Here is a 22764-nt window from a genome sequence, read left to right on the forward strand (position 1 = left end):
TGAAAATCGGTTAGCTCTCCTGAGCAATGTGAACAAAAGCTTTTCTCCTTCCTTACATTCTTGTAGTGGTTCGAATTAACTGAATATTATCAATGACAGTATAAAAAGTTAATTCATAGCTCGCAGACAAATACTATGAGCATGTCATTATATAAATATAAATCAATGTATGAATGTTACAAAAGTTAAAACTTACCAGCCGATTCTTAATTTATGATAATATAACCATTTGAGGATTTTATTTCCCACAAAGAGCTTCCGAATAAAAACACTATCGGTATAAAATTCACAAATTCGTAAATATACATAGGAAGCATACATTACATGTACTATTGAACAAACTATCCTCTTTTTAAGACTGGTTAAAAATAAAATAACCATTATAAACTAAATCTCACCGATGATATTTGGCTCAGCCAATATCATCGGTGAGATCGCAAAGACTCCGATGGCTCGGCCATGTAGAAAGAATGGGGGAAGATCGAGCAGCGAAACGAGCGTACCTGGGACAGCCCTTACAAACTTTCGCCTTTATAATAGTATAATAAGTAGGATAGATAAAATTATGTAATTATCATTACTCATTTTCTAATTACAATACTGTCTGCCATGCCTGCTAAGTGTCATAAGGCTCGGCTCACATCAACAAAAAACATTTATAAGTAGGTACAATTAGCGTTAGCTACTATTAGGTATTCTGTGGTACAGTGGAAAAGCTTTTCACCTATTGAACAGATTAATACCTACATGAAACTTCATGCTTTGCGCTGGTGCGAGGTTTAACCTATGCAGCTATGGGATATTTTTAACACCGCCTTTATGAAACAGGCTGAAAATATTTATCGATTTTAAACGCAATTAGAGAATCAAACACAAAAAATGGTACCTAAGATATAATAAGTTATTCTTTCCTTCCTATCATTAAACCTATCATCACTCACATTTTAAATTTTTCCATTTCCTCTGGTCAATTTCCTGAAGACTGGAAAAATGCTCACATTTTTCCTCTTCCCAAGAATCCCAAACCATCTAGTCCTTCAGACTTCCGTCCAATTGCTATTTTACCTTTCCTGGCCAAAGTCTTAGAACGCTTAGTACAAGAGCAACTAAGTCGCTTCCTCAATACTCACAATCTCCTTAATCCTTTTCAATCTGGTTTCCGACCAGGTCACAGCACAACTACTGCTCTAGTTAAGATCACAGATGACATTCGCCGGGGGTTTGACAACAAGCAGCTAACGTTACTTTCTCTACTTGACTTCAGTAACGCTTTTAACACCGTCGATCATGATGTTTTGTTAGCAATGCTACGCTCTCTCAACATATCTCCAACGGTTATTGACTGGTTTCGAAGTTACTTGTCTGGACGACGGCAGCGTGTCATGGTTGAAGACTTGTCTTCTTCCTGGTGCAACGTATCTGCTGGCGTCCCGCAAGGTGGTGTGTTGTCTCCTCTCTTATTTTCAATTTTTATTAACTCTATATCCAGTAATATTAATTCTCCTTATCATATGTATGCAGACGATTTCCAATTATATTCGCACGCCTCATTATCAGAACTACCGAATGAGATTTTTCGTATAAATACTGAGCTAGCCACCATCGTTAAATGGAGTAAAGACCATGGTTTAAGAATTAATCCTGACAAAACCAAGGTTATTATCTTAGGCAGTAAACAGCTTATAGGTCGTATAAACTGGGAAACCCTACCTAGTATTGCGGTAGACGGTACAGTGATTCCTTTCTGTAAGAAGGTGAAAAGTCTTGGCTTGCACTTGGACGAAAGTTTATCTTGGTGTGATCAAATCAAGGAAGTGCAGAAAAAAGTGTTTGCTTCTGCTTCTTCTCTCCGTCGTTTACGCAACTTCCTGCCGATTTCTACCAAAATTGCGTTGACTCAATCCCTTTTGCTTCCTCTCCTAGATTATGCCGACTCCTCTTACCCCGATCTTCACGAATATCAACTTGATGCTCTCGAGAGGCTGCAAAACTTTTGCATCAGATTCATTTTCGGCTTGCGCAAGTTCGATCATGTTTCTGATTTTCGCAAAAGATTACACTGGCTACCTATTCGCCTTCGCCGGAATACTCACATCCTTCAACTCCTGTACTCTGTCCTGTTTAACCCCAAAACTCCTGTCTATCTCAAAAATCAGTTTCATTATTTAAACTCCAATAGTTCCCTTTCCCTTCGTTCCTCTGATCTCCTTCTCCTATCCACCCCTATTCACCATACCAATTTTTTTAACTCCTCCTTTACCGTCCTAGCGATTCGACTGTGGAATGCTCTTCCTGAGACTATCAGACGCGCCAAAACACCACATCATTTCAAGTCACTTGTAAAAGAGCACTTTTTCTCCAGTATTTAGTTTCCTTTTTATCTTATAAATATGTATTTATATTTTATATATACTATGTATAATATGTATTTATATGCATATATATTTAAATATATTTATTAATTTGTATTTAACTTATTATTTTTATTTAATTTGTATGTATAATATAAATATAACTTGATTAATACATATATACTGAATTATCTATGTCTATTCTTTAATTAGTAATGAATTATTTGTGTTATCTAATAATCTATTCTTTTTTTTTTTTTAAATCTTTTTGATGCGCCCTCGCTTTTTACCAATGTCTTACATGTCCTTTATTTTTATGGTTGCCTGGAAGAGATTGCTTTTAAGCAATAAGGCCGCCTATTGTACACTTTCCAATTTTATGTTTTTTCTTATTTTAAATTCCTGTTATATGTACAATAAAGTGTCATAAATAAAAATAAATAAATTATTCTCTGAACGCATCGCAACATTTTTTTACCCTAAAAGTAGATAGGTATCTACAAAATACGCTCTACAGTAATTTATCGAATTCACAAATAATGAAATTATAGATAATAGTTAATCCTTAAAATACATTTAACAGCAATTGCTATGTTATATGACATAATATTACAGTAGTGTCCAGTAATCGATACCATATTATTTAAAACGATAAGTTTAAATATAAAAATGACAATACCACAAGTGTTGTAAGGAAATCATACAAAACGAGTGGCCATTGAATATCAATGACCTGGCACAAGCTAAAAAGTTCTTGAGCGTATTAATGAATTACTAAATTTTATATTACGTCAAGAAAACTTAATCTTAAAGATTTATTATAATTTATAAAGCCTGATCAACGAGCATCTTCAATTTTCCTGTTCGTCATCCTAGTGTAGCGATAGATACCTAATAGTAGGGGAGCCCATGATGCTAAATGTGAATTTACTCGAGCGTCACGGGAACCTATTAGAATTGGTAGATTAGACCATAGCGAGAAAAAAAGGTCCTATAATGTTTTCACTTTTAGCGGTGGGGAAGGGTTTTTTGATTTTTTTTAATTTAAAAAAGAAAAAAATTGGCTTGGTAATACTCAAGCGCGTTAGATATTGATATTTTGCATGCTCCAGGACGTCACTGAAATAAAGAATACGTTAATCTGACGATTTAAGTGGCGATTTAATCGCTATGAAGAAAGGGTAAAAAATTAAAGTAATATTATTCGAGCGCGTCAGATTAATATATGGGGGGGTTAATTACAATATAAGAAGTCCCCATTTCGCTAATCTGACGATTCGAGCTCAACCTTAGGGAATTATGGATTATTCAAATTTTCCAGCGGGGCCCCTGAGCGCACCCACCAACAATAACTGCTCATATTGACTAGAGGTACTAATGAATAGCTAAGGTACCGTCCCTTATAGTAATCTGACGCGCTCGAGTAAATCCCAAAATCCCCTCTTGGGCTCCCCTACTATAATGCTTCGTATGTCTCTACAACAAGTCTATACTGTCTCAGACTGATATAATTTATTGAGTACTGAGACTCTCAGTACTCAATAAATTATATCAGAGTCTCATTCGTCATTCGTATGTGATGGTTTCGCTGAGAATTGAGATAGACGTGCTGTGATTCAATAAAATGTTGCATATTAAGTGTTGCTTTGTGTTGTTATGTGTCCACATTATGTTCTCTTGTAAGTATGTTGTAGTAAATGAAATCATATATTCCTATACGAGTGTTCTTATGACGCTTAAATTTTATCTGCGATACGTGTTGATGAACTTGGAATTATTAAATAAAACCAGTATTGTACAGAAAAAAAAATAACAAATGGTGTTTACGATTACACGGAACGATGAGATGATATTTGATGAAAATGTTGTGATAAAATATATGTATAGTATATTCTGGTTAAATTTTTAGCTGGGCAACCTCGAATGAAGTTCTTTCGTAAGGACTATCATTATATAGAGTCGACGGGCAGTTTTTATAAAATTCATACGATTTACAAAAATTGGGACCAAGCGAAAGAAAAATGCGAAATGGAGGGAGCTACACTATTTTATCCTGATGATGATGATGAAGCCGAAGCAGTGCTTTTTCTAGACGTCATTCCGAATCAAATGAGCTATCGCACGTATTTTTAAGAGACTTATCTCTATTTTACGCCATTTTCAACTTATCAAGTAGACTATATTCAAACGAGTTGCAAAGCAATCAAGAATTATGTATTTAAGGATTCTTGTGAATTTTAAATTGAAAAAAAAAAATGTGTGCGTGTACTAGAGTACACACGTAAGAAGTGAAACTTCTTTATGACCTTATTTTTCAAAAAATAATTTACTATCTACACTAATATTATAAAGAGGAAAACTTTGTTTGTTTGTTTGATTGATTGTAATGAATAGGCTCATAAACTACTGGACCGATTTTAAAAATTCTTTCACCATTCGAAAGCTACATTATCCACGAGTAATATAGGCTATATATTATTACGCTAAGACCAACAGGAGCATAGCCACGCGGGTGAAACCGCGCGGCACAGCTTGTATACAATATTACAGAAATGTAAGTCTAACACGCTCGTCGCTTCGCTCCTCGCTACCTATTTAAATATTTACACCAGCCGCTGCTGAAACTCGCTCGCTTCGCTCGCTCGGCTCGTGCGGTAGTTCAAAAATCAAAAGTTAACCTAAGATGCTCGTCGCTTCGCTCCTCGCTACCTATTTAAATATTTACACCGGCCGCTGCTGCAACTCGCTCGCTTCGCTCGCTCGGCTCGTACGGTAGTTCAAAAGTTAACCTAAGATGCTCGTCGCTTCGCTCCTCGCTACCTATTTGAATATTTACGCCGGCCACTGCCGCGACTCGCTCGCTTCGCTCGCTCAGCTCGTGCGGTAGTTCAAAAGACCAAGGGAGACGCCAAAAAATTCGAGTTATATAGAGTTTTCAACTTAGATTAAGGACAACAACAACTAAGGATTTCGACTTAGGCGGATTTTGATTGGACATAAAGAGTTTGAGGTTTATTCTTATATAAATATTGAATTCACAAAATCATAATTGAACACCAATCAAGCAAACACGTGTTAACGTGAGTCATAGATTTATTATCGTATACTCCTAAAATGTTTTCTAAGAAACAATACTGTACTTACATTGTCGGCAAGTTCTTAAAGGCGGTAACTTATTTTTGTTCGAACAATAGAGGTAATAAATATAAATTCCTAATGTCGAAATCTTGAAACAGTCAGAAATTAATGACGCACATAGTATATACATATTATGACAGAGGTTAAGCTTAAATAACTTGAAAAATAAATAACATGATCTCGCCCACGTGTTGGTGTTTTAAAAAATTCAATCAAAAACTGAGGTTAACTTTAAATACAATTTTAGAAAAATAAATACCACAATCAACATTCAAGTATTAGAAAAAATTGATACCATAATTCCACCCACGTGTTAGTGTATTGAAAAATACAATCAAAAAGTGAGGTTAATCATAAATAACTTAGAAAAATAAATACCATTATTACACCTAAGTATTAGAAAAATAGATGGGTATTTCGCAAAAAATGTGTAAATTTGACACAATTGTTTGACTTTTGGATTTCTGCTCTATAAGCTGTTGGAATAGTTAGAGGACCGTATCATGGTCTATAATTTAGGAAAGGGAAGGTATGTTGCTAAGAAAGATTTTTGAAATCTAATATGCAGAAAAAATAGTTGATCAGGGGAATGAGAAAAGGGTATCAGGTTAATTAGATTCATCCAAGTTTTTGAGATTACAGAGCCAGGTTAGGTAGGTTTTTGCAGGTGTATTAGAAAAACCCGGTATAATGCTTTATAAATTTATTAAATTGTAACAAAAATTATTCATTCTTACGTTTAATCAATTAAGCTGTTTGCTTAATTAAAAGAAAACCTGTTAAAACAAAACAAAATACCATAAAACTTAACATCACAATAAATTTAATAACGAACAGGAATGATATCTAGTAACTTAACAACTTATTCTAGAATCTTATTTTATCATCACAAGAAAATATTCATAATATTTAATGTTAAACATGCATGATATCTCAATCGCAGTATGCCTTGAAATAAAAAAAAAATACAATTCCAATAACAGAAACAAACACGATAATACAAATAACTCAAATACCTAATAAAAAAAAAAATAAAAAAATAAGTTGGCTGGGACTTCGTCTGTGCACACCACACGTATAATATGGATGAATGTTAAAAACTAAAAAGGTTAAAATTCATGTTTCTTTTTCATTCTGGGAAATATCTCAAAGCTGTCACTACTGTCACTCTGCTCTATTACATTGTCGGCGATATTCTCCTTATCATCGTAACCTTTTGCTAAAATATTATCTAAAGAACTCCTTTGCAGTTCAGAAGGCAATTCTAACTCGGATAACGCGGAAAATGCTGGTGATCTTATTGGCGAAGCCACAAATGTTGAATTCGAAATGCTTTCTTGATAAGCACTTCGAATTAAAACGTCGGAAAGGATCCTCACCCTCGGCAATGCTTTCAGCAGAGGTTCGTGGAAGCTTAAATGATTGCCATGAGGACACCGATTCGCCAATATGCGACAAGAACTTTCCGTACAACTTAGGATTCTTAGTGCAACCATTGCTTTTTTATTTAAATTCCATACAATTTGATGGACTTTTTGCGTACCTTTGAAATGTTGCAAATTTTTGGGCAGCAACAAATCCTTCTCGACAATTGCATACTCTGAAACTGTGTCTATAATAACATTATTCAGATGTTCTTTTAACAATTCGACGAATGTAGTTAAATCCGGTATATCCTTTCCGCATTTTACTAAATTATTCGCAGATCGCTTTAATACAGCTCCGACCCCATCAGGGGCACCTTTACCGTGCCCTGCCTCAGTGAAATTCCAAGTAATATGTTCTATATTTGTAAAACTCCAATGTAAAGCAGTAATGATAAAATACATTTTTAGGTTCCTGTACTGGCTCCCAGCTGAATCAGAAATAACATGTAGAGTGGTCGTACTGGGCGCATGTTTCTGAATAAATTCCAGAAGCGGCATTAAATGGGCCCATACTGCTGCTGCATCATGTCTTGTGTTGGTACTTGCTGTGGCGTAACACTTTGTTACCTTCACTTGGTTAACATCAAAATAATATAAGACGCTTGTGTGTAAAGAAATCTGTTGTTTGCTACCACCAAAATGTACAGCCTGGATTTCTCTGGAAAATTGACATTTGTAATTCTCGGAAAAATCTACATGGATTATTGCTTCAGACGGGCTTAAATTTTCCTTCAAACTTGTTATAGCGTTACGTTGTGCTCTGATTTTACCACAGTGATTTAAATATTTAATTAACATGTTTTCAAAAGTAGCTATTGCTTCTTTCGGTGTAGTTTTTATTTTTTCTTTTTTGATAATTTTGTATACTTTTTGTGTGGCAGTTCTTTCTATTTTCGATTTCCAAGCCCAATAGAAAAATTCAATTGAATTATCAAACTCCATGTAGCAAATATTTAGGTTTTTACACTTATGACATTTTCGAAATAAACAATTAACGTCGTAAATGTCACAGCAAATTTCCCTCAGAATTCCAGTGTCGTCACTTGCTTTGATTATCTTGCTCCTATGTAAAGCTGTTACAATTAATAAAAAAAAATTTTCATGGAGAATGCACAGACATGTTTCAGAAGGTTTTTTGCAGGCGGGAAATATCCAGAAAGGACGAAATTGACAAAAGGTTGCATAACTAATTCTAGTGTCATTATACTGTATAAACTTTTTATGTAGGTTATAAAGAGAATCATTTAGATACCGTTTTTGAAATTTAATACCTGCCCTTTTAACATATTCTTTCATTCCAGCTGCAACACAGCTATTTTCATCATCTTCCAGGAATTTTTTTACTTCTTCTTTATTTTTTTTTATTAAATTAACCTTTTTTGATTTATTTCTAAAAATAACGCGTAGTGATCCTATTGCTCTTTTAGCCTTTAGAGGAAGTTTAATGTGTTTTTCTAATGCATCTGATAAGCATTTTAATTGATTAAACGTAAGAATGAATAATTTTTGTTACAATTTAATAAATTTATAAAGTATTATACCGGGTTTTTCTAATACACCTGCAAAAACCTACCTAACCTGGCTCTGTAATCTCAAAAACTTGGATGAATCTAATTAACCTGATACCCTTTTCTCATTCCCCTGATCAACTATTTTTTCTGCATATTAGATTTCAAAAATCTTTCTTAGCAACATACCTTCCCTTTCCTAAATTATAGACCATGATACGGTCCTCTAACTATTCCAACAGCTTATAGAGCAGAAATCCAAAAGTCAAACAATTGTGTCAAATTTACACATTTTTTGCGAAATACCCATCTATTTTTCTAATACTTAGGTGTAATAATGGTATTTATTTTTCTAAGTTATTTATGATTAACCTCACTTTTTGATTGTATTTTTCAATACACTAACACGTGGGTGGAATTATGGTATCAATTTTTTCTAATACTTGAATGTTGATTGTGGTATTTATTTTTCTAAAATTGTATTTAAAGTTAACCTCAGTTTTTGATTGAATTTTTTAAAACACCAACACGTGGGCGAGATCATGTTATTTATTTTTCAAGTTATTTAAGCTTAACCTCTGTCATAATATGTATATACTATGTGCGTCATTAATTTCTGACTGTTTCAAGATTTCGACATTAGGAATTTATATTTATTACCTCTATTGTTCGAACAAAAATAAGTTACCGCCTTTAAGAACTTGCCGACAATGTAAGTACAGTATTGTTTCTTAGAAAACATTTTAGGAGTATACGATAATAAATCTATGACTCACGTTAACACGTGTTTGCTTGATTGGTGTTCAATTATGATTTTGTGAATTCAATATTTATATAAGAATAAACCTCAAACTCTTTATGTCCAATCAAAATCCACCTAAGTCGAAATCCTTAGTTGTTGTTGTCCTTAATCTAAGTTGAAAACTCTATATAACTCGAATTTTTTGGCGTCTCCCTTGGTCTTTTGAACTACCGCACGAGCTGAGCGAGCGAAGCGAGCGAGTCGCGGCAGTGGCCGGCGTAAATATTCAAATAGGTAGCGAGGAGCGAAGCGACGAGCATCTTAGGTTAACTTTTGAACTACCGTACGAGCCGAGCGAGCGAAGCGAGCGAGTTACAGCAGCGGCCGGTGTAAATATTTAAATAGGTAGCGAGGAGCGAAGCGACGAGCATCTTAGGTTAACTTTTGATTTTTGAACTACCGCACGAGCCGAGGGAGCGAAGCGAGCGAGTTTCAGCAGCGGCTGGTGTAAATATTTAAATAGGTAGCAACTCGTTTGAATAGTCTACTTGATAAGTTGAAAATGGCGTAAAATAGAGATAAGTCTCTTAAAAATACGTGCGATAGCTCATTTGATTCGGAATGACGTCTAGAAAAATGTATCGGAAATGTGTATTAGCACCAGGGGCGTAGCTACCGCCGTATCTGCCGTATCAATTATACGGGGCCCCCGCGTTGAGGGGGCCCCCAACGTGCGCTTTTGTGAGAAATCTTTACCCTTCCTAAGGGCCCCCAAACAAATTTTTATACGGGGCCCCGCCAAGGCACGCTACGCTTCTGATTAGCACACAAAAAATTGCAAAAGTTATAAACAAATTAAGTTGCAAAAAAAAAGGTATTTCGTTTATTGTTAATAACTCCGAAATTATTAACATTTCAGAAATTTTGAAAAAATATTCTTAAAAGTGGAGGAAATTTCCAATGAAAATCTCCCGACTCCCGGAATTCTATCTCCATTATTTATAATTTTAATTTAACGCTGAAAATAGGCCTCCGCGCGGCATTTTTAGTTAGCGCGCGCAGCTTCAAAACCGAGCACGTCACACTAATTATTTTTTTTAAGGTAATAAATATTAATTTAAAAATTTAAAAAAATTATGGTGTATTCCGAACACTTCAAAGAATTTGCACCCGTTGGAAACTTTACTTATAGTTAATTTTTCAACAAATTAGACAAATGTTAACTAACGAAATTTTTTCGAACTTCCGTCCTTATTGCACATTAAAAAAAATGTTTAAATAATTGTCAGTAAAATTTTTCACTTCGTGGAGCCCTTCATATAAATATACTTAACAAGATCGCGCTATAAAAGTTTAAAAAATTTTAATACTTTGTTTATAATAATTTATTCAAGTTAACAAAAAACTAGAAATTTCTAGTGTTTTGTAGTTTTTTGTTCAAGTTTTGTTTTGTTTCAAAATTTCTGAAATGTTAATAATTTCGGAGTTATTAACAATAAACGAATTACCTTTTTTTTGCAACTTAATTTGTTTATAACTTTTGCAATTTTTTGTGTGCTAATACACATTTCCGATACATTTTTCTAGACGTCATTCCGAATCAAATGAGCTATCGCACGTATTTTTAAGAGACTTATCTCTATTTTACGCCATTTTCAACTTATCAAGCAGACTAGAAAGGTCAAGGGATTAAGTTTAAATTTAGGATTTTATCTATACTTAATATTATAAAGAGGAAAAGTTTGTAAGTATGTATGTATGTATGTATGGTTTTCACGCATAAACTACTGGACCGATTTCAAAAATTCTTTCACCATTAGAAAGCTGCATCTTTACTGAGCAACATAGGCTATATTGCATTTTCAAAAAAATTAGAGATCCTTACCAAAAATGCAATAATGTAACCCAAGGTGTAAAAAAATCCTCAATAAAACTTCTGTCATCGCGTGCGCTGCGGAATCTATTGAAGATAGAACAAAAAAATGTTCTACGGTATTATAGAATGGATCAATATCTACAAGAAAGTCCGCGATACCATATGTCCATCTTCAGTAGTTATGTTACTACAACAACTTTTTTACGTTTTCAAAGTAAATAGAAGTGCCGACAGTAATCAAACCATGTTATCCATACACATATATTAATCCTCATCCCATTAAATGATGTTTTATTGTAGACTGTTTCAATACCAGCAAAATACTTTTTAAATTAAAAAAATTGGATATTCCATTCAAAAGATATAACGAATTTTTAAAAGTGTCAATCTACAGAAAATAGTAGGTTTACTGTTTATTGTTTAATACAATGAGCAGGCGTAGTTCGGGACGGGGTGAAGGTGAGGAGGGAAGGGATATTGAGTTCTGCGAGATAGGTAGCCGCGCGGCTCACTCGTGCGGTCGGCTCCCTACGCAGTGGACGCAACCGAAATCGAATATTTTGAGTTTTCAAAGCGTTAAAAAGTTCTTTTCAGAACTACTTACAAATTATTTTATTCATCTTATTGTTTCTTCACAACACATTTTCCGGTTTCACTAACTTTTACTATTATTAACATTATTTATTTTTCATAGAAAGATAGTTATTTCGATAACATTCTTAGGTATTTATTTAGTATATTACAGTATTTATCAATTTCAAAGCGTTAAAAAGTTCTTTTCAGAACTACTTACAAATTATTTTATTCATCTTATTGTTTCTTCACAACACATTTTCTGGTTTCACTAACTTTTACTATTATTAACATTATTTATTTTTCATAGAAAGATAGTTATTTCGATAACATTCTTAGGTATTTATTTAGTATATTACAGTATTTTATCAAATTTATCCATTAGGTATTTATTAACTAGGTACGTTATTAACTTTGACAAATAATACATCTTTTCCAAAATAATAATGCCACGAAAAAGAAATTCACAACTATCTGCACGTAGTTCTCAAGCGAGAATAGCTAAAATACGTCGTATTGGAGAGTCTTCTTCTGAAAATTCAGCTCGACTTACGAGTATGAGAGAGTACGCGTTGCAATCGCGTGCTCGCGAATCTAGCGTTGATCGTTCGCAGCGTCTTTCTGAAAATAGAGCTAGGGTTTCACAGACACGGGCTCGCGAATCTAGCGCTGATCGTTCGCAGCGTCTTTCTGAAAATAGAGCTAGGGTTTCACAGACACGGGCTCGCGAATCTAGCGCTGAACGTTCTCAGCGTCTTGCTGAAAATAGAGCTATGGTTTCACAGACACGGGCTTGCGAATCTAGCGCTGAACGTTCGCAGCGTCTTGCTGAAAATAGAGATAGGGTTTCACAGTCACGAGCTCGCGAATCTAGCGCTGAACGTTCGCAGCGTCTTGCTGAAAATAGAGCTAGGATTTCACATACACGGGCTCGCGATTCTAGCGCTGAACGTTCACAGCGTCTTGCTGAAAATAGCGCTAGGGTTTCACATACACGGGCTCGCGAATCTAGCGCTGAACGCTCACAACGGCTTATGGAACAGAGACAAAGGCAACGGTCCGTAAGAACAACGACGCGTTACAGAGTTTTGGCACACAGTAACAGATCGGCATTTAATTATGATCCATGCACGCATGCTTCATCTTCTTTACGGCATATTGTTTGACGCTAGAACACCGAACTATCTTAAGGAAAGATTTATATTTCGTCACTCCAACAGCTTGGTATTGAGATCTCCTTACTCCCTTTCTCTTCTAATTCCATCTCACCACTCTAACTTTTACCATCACTCTTTTACTATGTACGCTATTAATCTTTGGAATTCGTTGCCAGATTCAATCAAACATGCACAAACCATATCTACGTTCGATAGTTTGGTAAAAAAATATTATTTTTCGTTATAAATTTATCTATTATATTTTAAATTTTATGTATACTATTTAACATTGTATGTATTATTATTACATAATATGTAGGTATATATATTGGTGTACTATATATAATATATATATGTGTATTTTATTTTATTTATTTATTTAGTTATTTTTCTTAAATATTAAGTGCTCTTTTGCTCACACCTCCATAAATGTATTCTTCCAGCATTTTCCAATATCACAGGTTGTCTGGTAGAAATCACTTGTAAGTGATAAGACCGCCTTTTGTACATTGTCTCTATGTGCTGTTTTCTTTCTGTTATTTTATTTGGTGTGCAATAAAGAATTTATTATTATTATTATTTTTGTTCCATAATACTCGGGTACCACCAGAAGGACGGTACCCGGACCTTTGGAAGGCTTACGTGGGGACACGGATCCAACACGCAGAGGCCCTTTCGAGAATTTTACTGTGTTGTGGGACACCAGCCGCAGCCTGTCCATGACTGCACTATAGAGATACAGTCCTGGGCAGTCCGCGGCCGATGTAGGACTATTGTGAGAAATGGAAGCAAAATAAACCGGGCTATGGAATGGGATGCTACATGGACTGGAATTGGGGACTATGGAAACTATGGCACCTGCCTTTCTACTTAAGGGAAGTAAAAATTTGTTGGCAGGTGGTGACTCGCCCTCTCACTGTATGGGCCCCCGAAATAAGTCGCTGCAATAGTGCGACAAGGGGGCAACATATTGTGAGCAGCTAAGGGTGGAGAGGCGTCCCTGGACTTTAAACTACGATCACGCGCTCCCTGAGGGTCCAGCATCACGTGCCCACTCGCCACTTACGATTCGCATCCACCCTTCGAGCTAAAAGCTCTCGCGACTCCACTCTGGCCGGCCGGTTAAGGCAAGCCAGAGGTGGGGGTCCTGTCCTCGTCAGGCTTCACTCCGACCGGCCGGTGAAGGCAAGCCGGAGATGAAGACAGGGGCCTCCCCCGGGAGCGCTCGGTTCCCGCGGGGTCGCTACTCCCCGACACCCCGCCACAAGGTGTCCTGCGGGTTGACTGACTGCACGGGTGAAATATCTATTGTCACGTAAACAATAGATATTCCAACCGTGGGCGATGGGGTCGTCACATCCCTACGTCATTATTATTATTATTATGATCCCCAAATCGATTATGCTAACCAGAACTCTGTTCAAATAGGAGCAATGAATAAGATATGTCCTAAATGTTTTGCAAGAAAATGGTCCGATGAAGCAAATGGTATGTGTTGCGCGTCTGGTAAAGTTATTCTTCCTGATATTGAAGAACCACCAGAACCAATAAAAAGCCTTTTAACAAATAATCATACATTGTCGGCGCATTTTTTGAATAACGTACGTAGATACAATAGCCTCTTTCAAATGACTTCGTTTGGGGCAAAAGAAATTCGCGAGGGTAGTTTTATGCCCACCTTTAAGGTTGAAGGACAAGTGTATCATCTGATAGGTAGTCTTTTACCGCCATCTGGCCAAAGCCCATATTTCTGATGCCGACCAATTATCTCTGCGATCGAACATTGCCCCCACGCTAAAACCAGATTTGATAAACGAATTGCAGATCATGTTGAATAGTCACAATATATACATACAAAGTTTTAAACAAAACTTAGAACTCAACTCATCGGAAAATTTAAAACTCATTATTCATTCAGATCGCACACCACAGACAGCACACAGAGGTAGATTTAATGCTCCTAATGTAAACGAGGTAGCCGTTCTTTTGGTCGATGAAGAAAAGGGCCCCCGAGATATAGTTTTGCACAGTAAAGATGGACAGTTAAGAAGAGTTTCAGAATTACACCGCTCATATGACCCCCTACAATATCCTATAATGTTTATAAGAGGAGAAGATGGTTATTATCTAACCATCCCACAACAAGGTACAGCGCGGAACAAAAATGTTACATGTATGCAATTTTACGCATATAGATTGATGTTAAGAGAAAATTCTTTAAATATATTACATTATTATAGAGATTTATTTAGCCAATACTGTGTGGATATGATGGCCAAAATGATTTCCAAAAGATTAAATTTTATTTCTCGGAATCAACAACAACTCAGAGCTGACGATTACATCCATCTTAGAGATGCTTTAAACCAAGACGCGAATGTTGACCCATCAAATATTGGTAAACATATAATATTACCGTCATCTTTTACAGGTTCTCCCCGTTATTTACATGAAAAAACACAGGACGCTATGACCTGCGTCAGAAATTACGGGAGACCTGACTTATTCGTCACATTTACTTGCAACCCGGAATGGGATGAAATTAAAGCGTTGCTGTTACCAGGTCAACGGTCCTTCGACCGACATGATATTATAGCGAGAGTGTTTCATTTAAAGATGAAAAAATTCATCAAACTTTTCACCAAAACCGAAATATTCGGTAAAGTAAGATGCCATATGGCAAGTGTAGAGTGGCAAAAGCGCGGCCTACCACATTGCCATTTGTTGTTCTGGCTGGAAAGAAAAATACAGCCAGACGAAATTGATAATATTATAGTTGCCGAGGTACCTGACCCACAAATTGATCCCGGATTGTTCGATATTGTAACGAAAAATATGGTGCATGGACCGTGCGGAGAGCAGAACTTAACGGCTCCATGTATGAGGAACGGTATCTGCACTAAAAAATACCCACGACGTTTCGTTATGGATACCCAGACGGGAGAAGATGGTTATCCAGTATATCGTCGCCGTGACACGGAAAATGGAGGTCGGAGCGCTACATTGAACATTAGGGGAAGTAGGGTCACCATAGATAATAGGTGGATTGTCCCTTATTCCCCACTGTTATGTAAAAGTTTCAACGCTCATATCAATGTTGAATATTGCCATTCGGTCCAAGCTATAAAATATATTTGCAAATATATTAATAAAGGATCAGATCAAGCTACGTTCAGCGTTAGAAATCCAAACAATGAAGTACAAAACTATTTAAATGGCCGCTATATTAGTACATCTGAAGCTGTATGGAGACTTTTAGAATTTCCAATTCACGACCGGTACCCTACTGTCGTGCATTTAGTTGTTCATCGAGACAATGGTCAGAGGGTCTACTTTACACCAGGGAAAGCTCAACAAGTAGCTCAAAACCCACGTAAAACGACTTTGCTGGCGTTTTTTGATCTGTGTCTTGAAGATGAATTCGCTAAAACCCTACTTTACCACGAAGTCCCTCAATACTATACTTGGGCTAATAATAAATTTACAAGAAGGAGGCGTGGTGAAGATGTAGTTGGCCATCCGGGGATAAAAAAAGATGCCGCTTTAGGTAGAGTTTACGGGGTACATCCCTCTCAATCAGAATGTTTTTATCTCCGAATTCTGCTACATCACGTACGCGGTCCGACCTCCTTCGAATATCTCAAAACTATAAATGGTATTGTCAAGGAGACGTTTCAAGCAGTTTGCCGCGATTTAGGTTTACTTGAAAATGATGACCACTAGAACTATGCCCTAAGGGAAGCTTCGTTTTCTGATAGTCCTAAAAATCTGAGAGAGCTGTTTGTAATCATTCTTTTGTTTTGTCACCCATCGGAACCATTGCAGTTGTGGGATAGTTTTAAAAATCATTTATGCGAAGATATTAGACATAGAGTCAGGCAGGAAAACCAAGATTTTACTTTACCTTTCAGTGAAGATATTTATAATAAAGGTTTAATAGAAATAGAAAACAAACTGTTGCAATTAAATGATAAAAGTTTGAGTGATGTTGGATTACCTCCCTCAGTTCGTTCCCACCATAATACAGACATTACGTTAACACGTTATAATACAAATGAATTAACAGCATTTATCAATGACAATGTCTTAAAATTAGTTCCTGATCAAAAACATGCTTTTGACACAATAATAGACAGCGTAGACAACAATCGGGGGAATTTATTTTTTTTAGACGCTCCAGGAGGTACAGGCAAAACATTTCTTGCTAATTTGATTCTTGCTAAGATAAGACAGACAGGCAAAATAGCAATAGCAGTAGCTTCGTCAGGGATTGCTGCCACTCTTTTGTGTGAAGGTAAGACTGCACATTCCACATTTAAACTCCCACTGTCCGTCTCTTTGGAACAACAATCAACATGTTCTATCCGCAAGAATGGACCTCTTGGCAAACTATTACAAGATGCGTCATTAATAATTTGGGACGAATGCACTATGAGCCACAGAGCTCATGTGGAGGCTGTGGACCGATCTTTAAAAGACCTACGAAACTCTGCTGCTGTTATGGGTGGTATTACTTTTGTGTTTGCCGGAGACTTCAGACAGACCCTTCCAGTAATTAACAGAGGCACGCGGGCAGATATTATCAAAGCTTGCTTGAAATCGTCTCTACTTTGGGCATCGATTCAACATTTGAATTTGCGGACTAACATGAGAGCTCACCTCCGTGGAAACACTCAAAGCAATTTTCCAAAATTTGTTAAACTTGGTGAAGGCATTTTCTCGTCTCCGAATTTAAACACTTTTGAAGTTCTTTTAGATGAGTCTCTGGGCCAAATAGTTTATAGTTTAGAAAATTTGATAGATGCTGTTTACCCTGACATTGAAAATTTACTTGAAAAAGACTTTCATTGGCTGTGTTCTAGAGCAATAGTGTCTCCTCGGAATGAGACGGTCGATGAAATAAATAACATCATCACACAAAAAGTTCCCGGCCAGGTTAAACATTACAAATCGATAGATACAGTTTCTAATACAGAGGATGCCGTTCATTACCCACAGGAATTTTTAAATTCACTTAATCCTTCAGGACTACCGCCTCACAATTTATCATTAAAAGTTGGGACGCCAATCATGCTTTTGAGAAATTTAAGCCCACCAAACATGTGTAACGGGACGAGACTACTCATAAAAGAACTGAAAGACAACATAATTGTAGCGACTATTATAACTGGGCCTGCAACTGGTGAGATAGCTTATATTCCAAGGATACCAATGATACCCACGGATATACCTATACCTTTTAAAAGAATACAATTTCCGGTAAAAACTTCCTTTGCCTTGACCATTAATAAGTCTCAGGGCCAAACATTCAATTTAGTAGGGATTGACTTGCGTAAAGAATGTTTTACTCATGGACAATTGTATGTTGGCCTATCCCGAGTCGGAACTCCAGAACATCAAGTAATTTTGCTGCCACAAAACAAAACTACGACAAATGTTGTATATAGGGAAGTACTGAGACACTGAAGTTCTACAAATAAAACTTTTTCAAATGTTATAGGTACAAGAATTTTTATCAAAAATATTGAATCTCTGTTTTTTAACAATTTATACTGATCAGGTTCAAATCAACTGGACCGACTAAAGAAACCAAACTACTTGATGTCAATAATTTTTCAAAACCTGTAGAGTATTTTTAAATTTACTAATATAACATTTTACATAAATGGTGTTATGAATATAAATTAAAATCTGCATTCATTATTGATTAAATGACGCTGTGTATCTAATAATCTGAAAGGAATTCATCAAAAAATAAGAAAACTAGGTAAACTAAAATTTTCATGTGATTAAAAATTAAACCTATAGTCCGACCTATAGTAGACTTTTCACTGTCACGATATCGCTATCTATGCGGGTGAAACCGCAGGGCATTGCTAGTTATCTATAATATAAAAATGAATCCCAAAATGTGTTGGTAAGCGCATAACTTAAGAACGGCTGAACCGATTTCGATAATTCTTTTTTTATTATATTCCTTGAAGTACGAGGATGGTTTTTATGTACAGAAAACGTAAATATGTACCACGGGCGAAGCCGGGGCGGACCGCTAGTTTATATATAAAAATGAATCGCAAAATGTGTTGGTAAGCGCATAACTCGAGAACGGGTGGACCGATTTCGATAATTCTTTTTTTATTATATTCCTTGAAGTACGAGGATGGTTCTTATGTAGAGAAAACGTAAATATGTACCACGGGCGAAGCCGGGGCCGACTGCTAGTTATTTATAAAAACGATTATTTATCGAAACACTACAAGGCGGTTAAGGATTTACGGGATAATTTTTTTTCTTGCATTACGGATTTAGCTAAGTCACAAAGTATATATAATATAACTATTTTGAGGACCAAGGAAACACCATAGGTACCTGCTGCGCTAAAGCTTAATAAAAAAATGTTGCAGTAAACGAAGACTGCTGCAGGTATATCGCTCGCTTCTCGCAGTAAAGCGTTTAAAAACAGTAAATAAACTTTAATTTCTAACGGCCTACTGTCATAAAAGCCAATAGACATTAGGACCTTAATAAGGCGGTCTCGATCGACGAACTTGTAAGAAAATTAGACCATTACAAGAAAGTACTTGAAAATCTTTTCCCCAACAGGTATTCCTATAGCCGAAGTGTATGACAGATGGGGTCCAGGTGAACCCAATAATGCCGGTGGTAAGGAAAGCTGTGTTATATTGCGTAGAGACGGCACTCTCAACGACGACCAGTGCAGTAGATCCTACCCATATATTTGCAAGAAGACTTTGGGGTATCTTGAATGGAACAACGTTTGCGACATACCTGATACCAGTGAGTATAGTAGATATAAGAGGCTTATAAAACGTTCAACGTTGGGGAACACTCAGGAGTCAATTGCGTGTTAATTCATACAAGTCTTAATTAAATGAGTTCCCTGTTAGTGTCCTTCTCGACTCATTAACGGGGGAATGCCCAAAATGACTGGAAACCCCACATGAAAAAATCTGGATATACCAAAGTTTATCTTCCTATCTGATCTATCTTTAACTTTTCCACTTTCCAGTATCCAAAGACCATAGTAATAATAATGTATGTTTGTTATTGCATGATACGTAAGTTCATAAAAATCGATGCCCTTCAATTTCAATGTATAAAATGTAGTCTATGTTCACCAATTAGAACGACAAGGAGGTAAGTTCTTTGATTACCTGTAAAGTCCGTTAGTTATTATTTTTTTTTTATATGTTTGAAAATTAAAATATTTTTTCTTCATTCATTAATTATTCCATACAAAAATTCGAGATTATTTAAAATACAAAAGATATGTAAAAGTGTAATGTATGATAAATAAATAGATATAAAAATGATTTCCAGAATATGAATACAGTGAAAAGCTGGGCAGATGCTATAAGTTCCATTCGACTCCTATGAACTGGACGGAGGCGTATGTCGTTTGCAGCGCAGAACAGTCATATTTAGCCATCATAGATACTCAAGAAGAAGCTGATCATTTAGCAAACATAACAAATAATGCTAATAAAGACGTAGGCGGCGACTTTCTGAAGGGCGCCGTACATTTAGGTTTTGTTCAAAAAAATGAATGGCGATCAATAAAAGGTAAAAAGTTTTAAGTGTGTTCAAAGAGTAAAGAAATAAAACTAAATATTAAATACTATTAGTTAATTATTATTTTCAATGGCTATTATAAGTACCTAGTAGATAATATTCGTGAAAATTGTCTAATCATTAATCTTGTATAGGTGCAAGTATAACACGGAGAAGAGAAATTACCACTTCTCTTTTTAATCAACTTTAATTTGTTTAATATACAATTTATTCTGCATATTTTATCTTAATTTATTTACATAAAATTCTCAAGACAATAGTAAACTCCACATATTTTTTTATTCTCATTTATATTTGTTAGTTCGCGGTAAATTGTAATTCCTAAGAAAATCGTGTAAAAAAATGGCGATTGGAAAAACCACTCAGACCTTTGTTATTGGCCGTAATAATATACCAACAGCAGTAACAACATGTTTTTAAATAGTCATGAAGTTAAGAATTATATTGATTTTTCAGGTATGCCATTCAAATCTCTGGGATACACCAGATGGGGAAATGGCCAGCCAGATGGCGGGGAGAGAGAGAAATGTGGATCAATGTTCTTTAACGGCAAACTAAATGACATAAACTGTAATGTAAAATGCTTCTTCATATGCGAGCATGAAATATCCTTCCTTGAATCTGCGATCAATCCGAGGTTTGGAGATTATACTACTATAAATAGTGTACTATAGTGTCTATACTACTATAGAATAGGTTATTTATTTATAAATTCTAATACTCAATAAAAGCTTTGTGTTCATTACATTGTCCGTTATTTTGTGTATTGTTATATTGTTATGAAGTTCAGTATCAAATGATTTATAATTTCAAGTCAACATGTTTCCAAATTTATAAGCGTAATCACATAACTGATATCAAAACGTTTACTCATTTTATATACTATATGTGTCCCGTGGTTTTACCCACATACCTCCGCTCCTATTGGACGTAGCGTGTTGATACTATCTTCTGTCCGTCATTTTAATAACGGACCCGTAGATTAGCACGTACAAACAAATAGTTCAGCAATCAACAAGTATAGATAATAATCTAAATCTGTCACATGTTTATGGTATTTATTATAATTGTTTTATTAAATGGTGCTGCATCTGACATATTATAAAGATAACTTATATATAAGTTTTCAAAGAACTATGGATACTACTGGTTAAACGTAACATTACATAAAAAAACTAATCCAGAAGTCGATTCCTTGAATGAGTACATACAACAACATAATACAACTTAGTAAAAGCAAGTCATTATTTAAAAATATATAAGTAGGTACTAAAAATAAATATTTTCATATTTACAATAATATTGGTTCCTTGCTTGCGCAAATAAAATAAATCGCGTTAATTTCTTTATTTATATGTATATTGATACAAATCATGAAATACAGTAATAGTAAAGGCTATGGTTAATAAAACACTAGTCAAAAATAAATCCATCCTTTGTATAATATATTTATTCAACAACGTATACAATATCATTATTTATAAAAGACCTATATAGAACTTACAATGATAACCTTTGCTATGATAACGATACAGTGCAAAGTAAACATTAAGTGAATCAAATACTTATAACAGTCTTAAATTTATATTAAATTTGTTATTTTATTTAAAGCTTCCTTAGACACCATTTAGACCGTATTATGAAATACTCTCAAGAGATCTGACACAACCTCCCACCGTTATAATTCATTTTTGGACACACGTATATCTGAAGAGATTACACACTTACTAAAAAGTTATTAGTCTCAGTCTCATATTTTTTATAATATATGGTCATGTGCACACATTGTTTATTTTTACACGCTTTTTATTAGCTTCACCTGTATGTTTGTATGTTCGTTTGTAACCGACTTCTTTGGGCGCGATTTTGACCCACTTTAAACGGCCAAGTTTCGTTCAAACTTTGTAGATTTATTGAGGACCGATGACAATACACTAATTTGATAAAATTATTCCATTTTTATGTTTGTATGTTTGTTTGTAACCGACTTCTTTGGGCGCGATTTTGACCCACTTTAAACGGCCAGATTTCGTTCAAACTTTGTAGATTTATTGAGGACCGATGACAATACACTAATTTGATAAAATTATTCCATTTTTATGTTTGTATGTTTGTTTGTAACCGACTTCTTTGGGCGCGATTTTGACCCACTTTAAACAGCCAGATTTCGTTCAAACTTTGTAGATTTACTGAGGACCGATGATAATACACTAATTTGATAAAATTATTCCATTTTTCAATTTGCAAAATATGATTATTGTTAATTTATATAATTTGCATCTATAGTCGATAAGGTAAGAAAATAATTAAAATTTTCTATAATTTTTCTCTACAGTCGATAAGGCAGGACTCGATGTTAATTTTTATTTCCAATAATTATCTTTAGCCGTTTTCTTTAA

At 35.2% G+C, this 22764-nt stretch overlaps 3 protein-coding genes across 3 annotated transcripts in view; 2 read left to right on the forward strand and 1 right to left on the reverse strand.

Annotated features, from left to right (window-relative positions):
• LOC149905945 (C-type mannose receptor 2-like) overlaps window positions 1-22764 on the forward strand; it is a 73940-nt gene that overhangs the window by 25504 nt on the left and 25672 nt on the right. The gene's annotated exons all lie outside the window — the stretch shown is intronic.
• On the reverse strand, window positions 4305-9253 carry LOC149905948 (uncharacterized). Its single transcript, XM_090105151.1, has one exon. The coding sequence runs from the start codon at window positions 8210-8212 to the stop codon at window positions 6599-6601; it is 1614 nt and encodes a 537-aa protein (XP_089961277.1). The 5' UTR covers window positions 8213-9253; the 3' UTR covers window positions 4305-6598.
• LOC149905949 (uncharacterized) lies at window positions 14206-21110 on the forward strand. The gene is made up of 7 exons (XM_090105262.1): window positions 14206-14260; window positions 14691-14918; window positions 15204-16333; window positions 16598-17954; window positions 19376-19570; window positions 20114-20356; window positions 20822-21110. Exons 1-7 carry the CDS (start codon window positions 14206-14208, stop codon window positions 21037-21039), a joined length of 3426 nt encoding a protein of 1141 aa, XP_089961388.1. The 3' UTR covers window positions 21040-21110.

This window comes from Colias eurytheme, chromosome 9, assembly GCF_061535395.1.
Source record: "Colias eurytheme isolate Ceu_HAF_F1 chromosome 9, ilColEury1 Martin Lab GWU primary, whole genome shotgun sequence".
Classification (NCBI taxonomy): domain Eukaryota; kingdom Metazoa; phylum Arthropoda; class Insecta; order Lepidoptera; family Pieridae; genus Colias; species Colias eurytheme.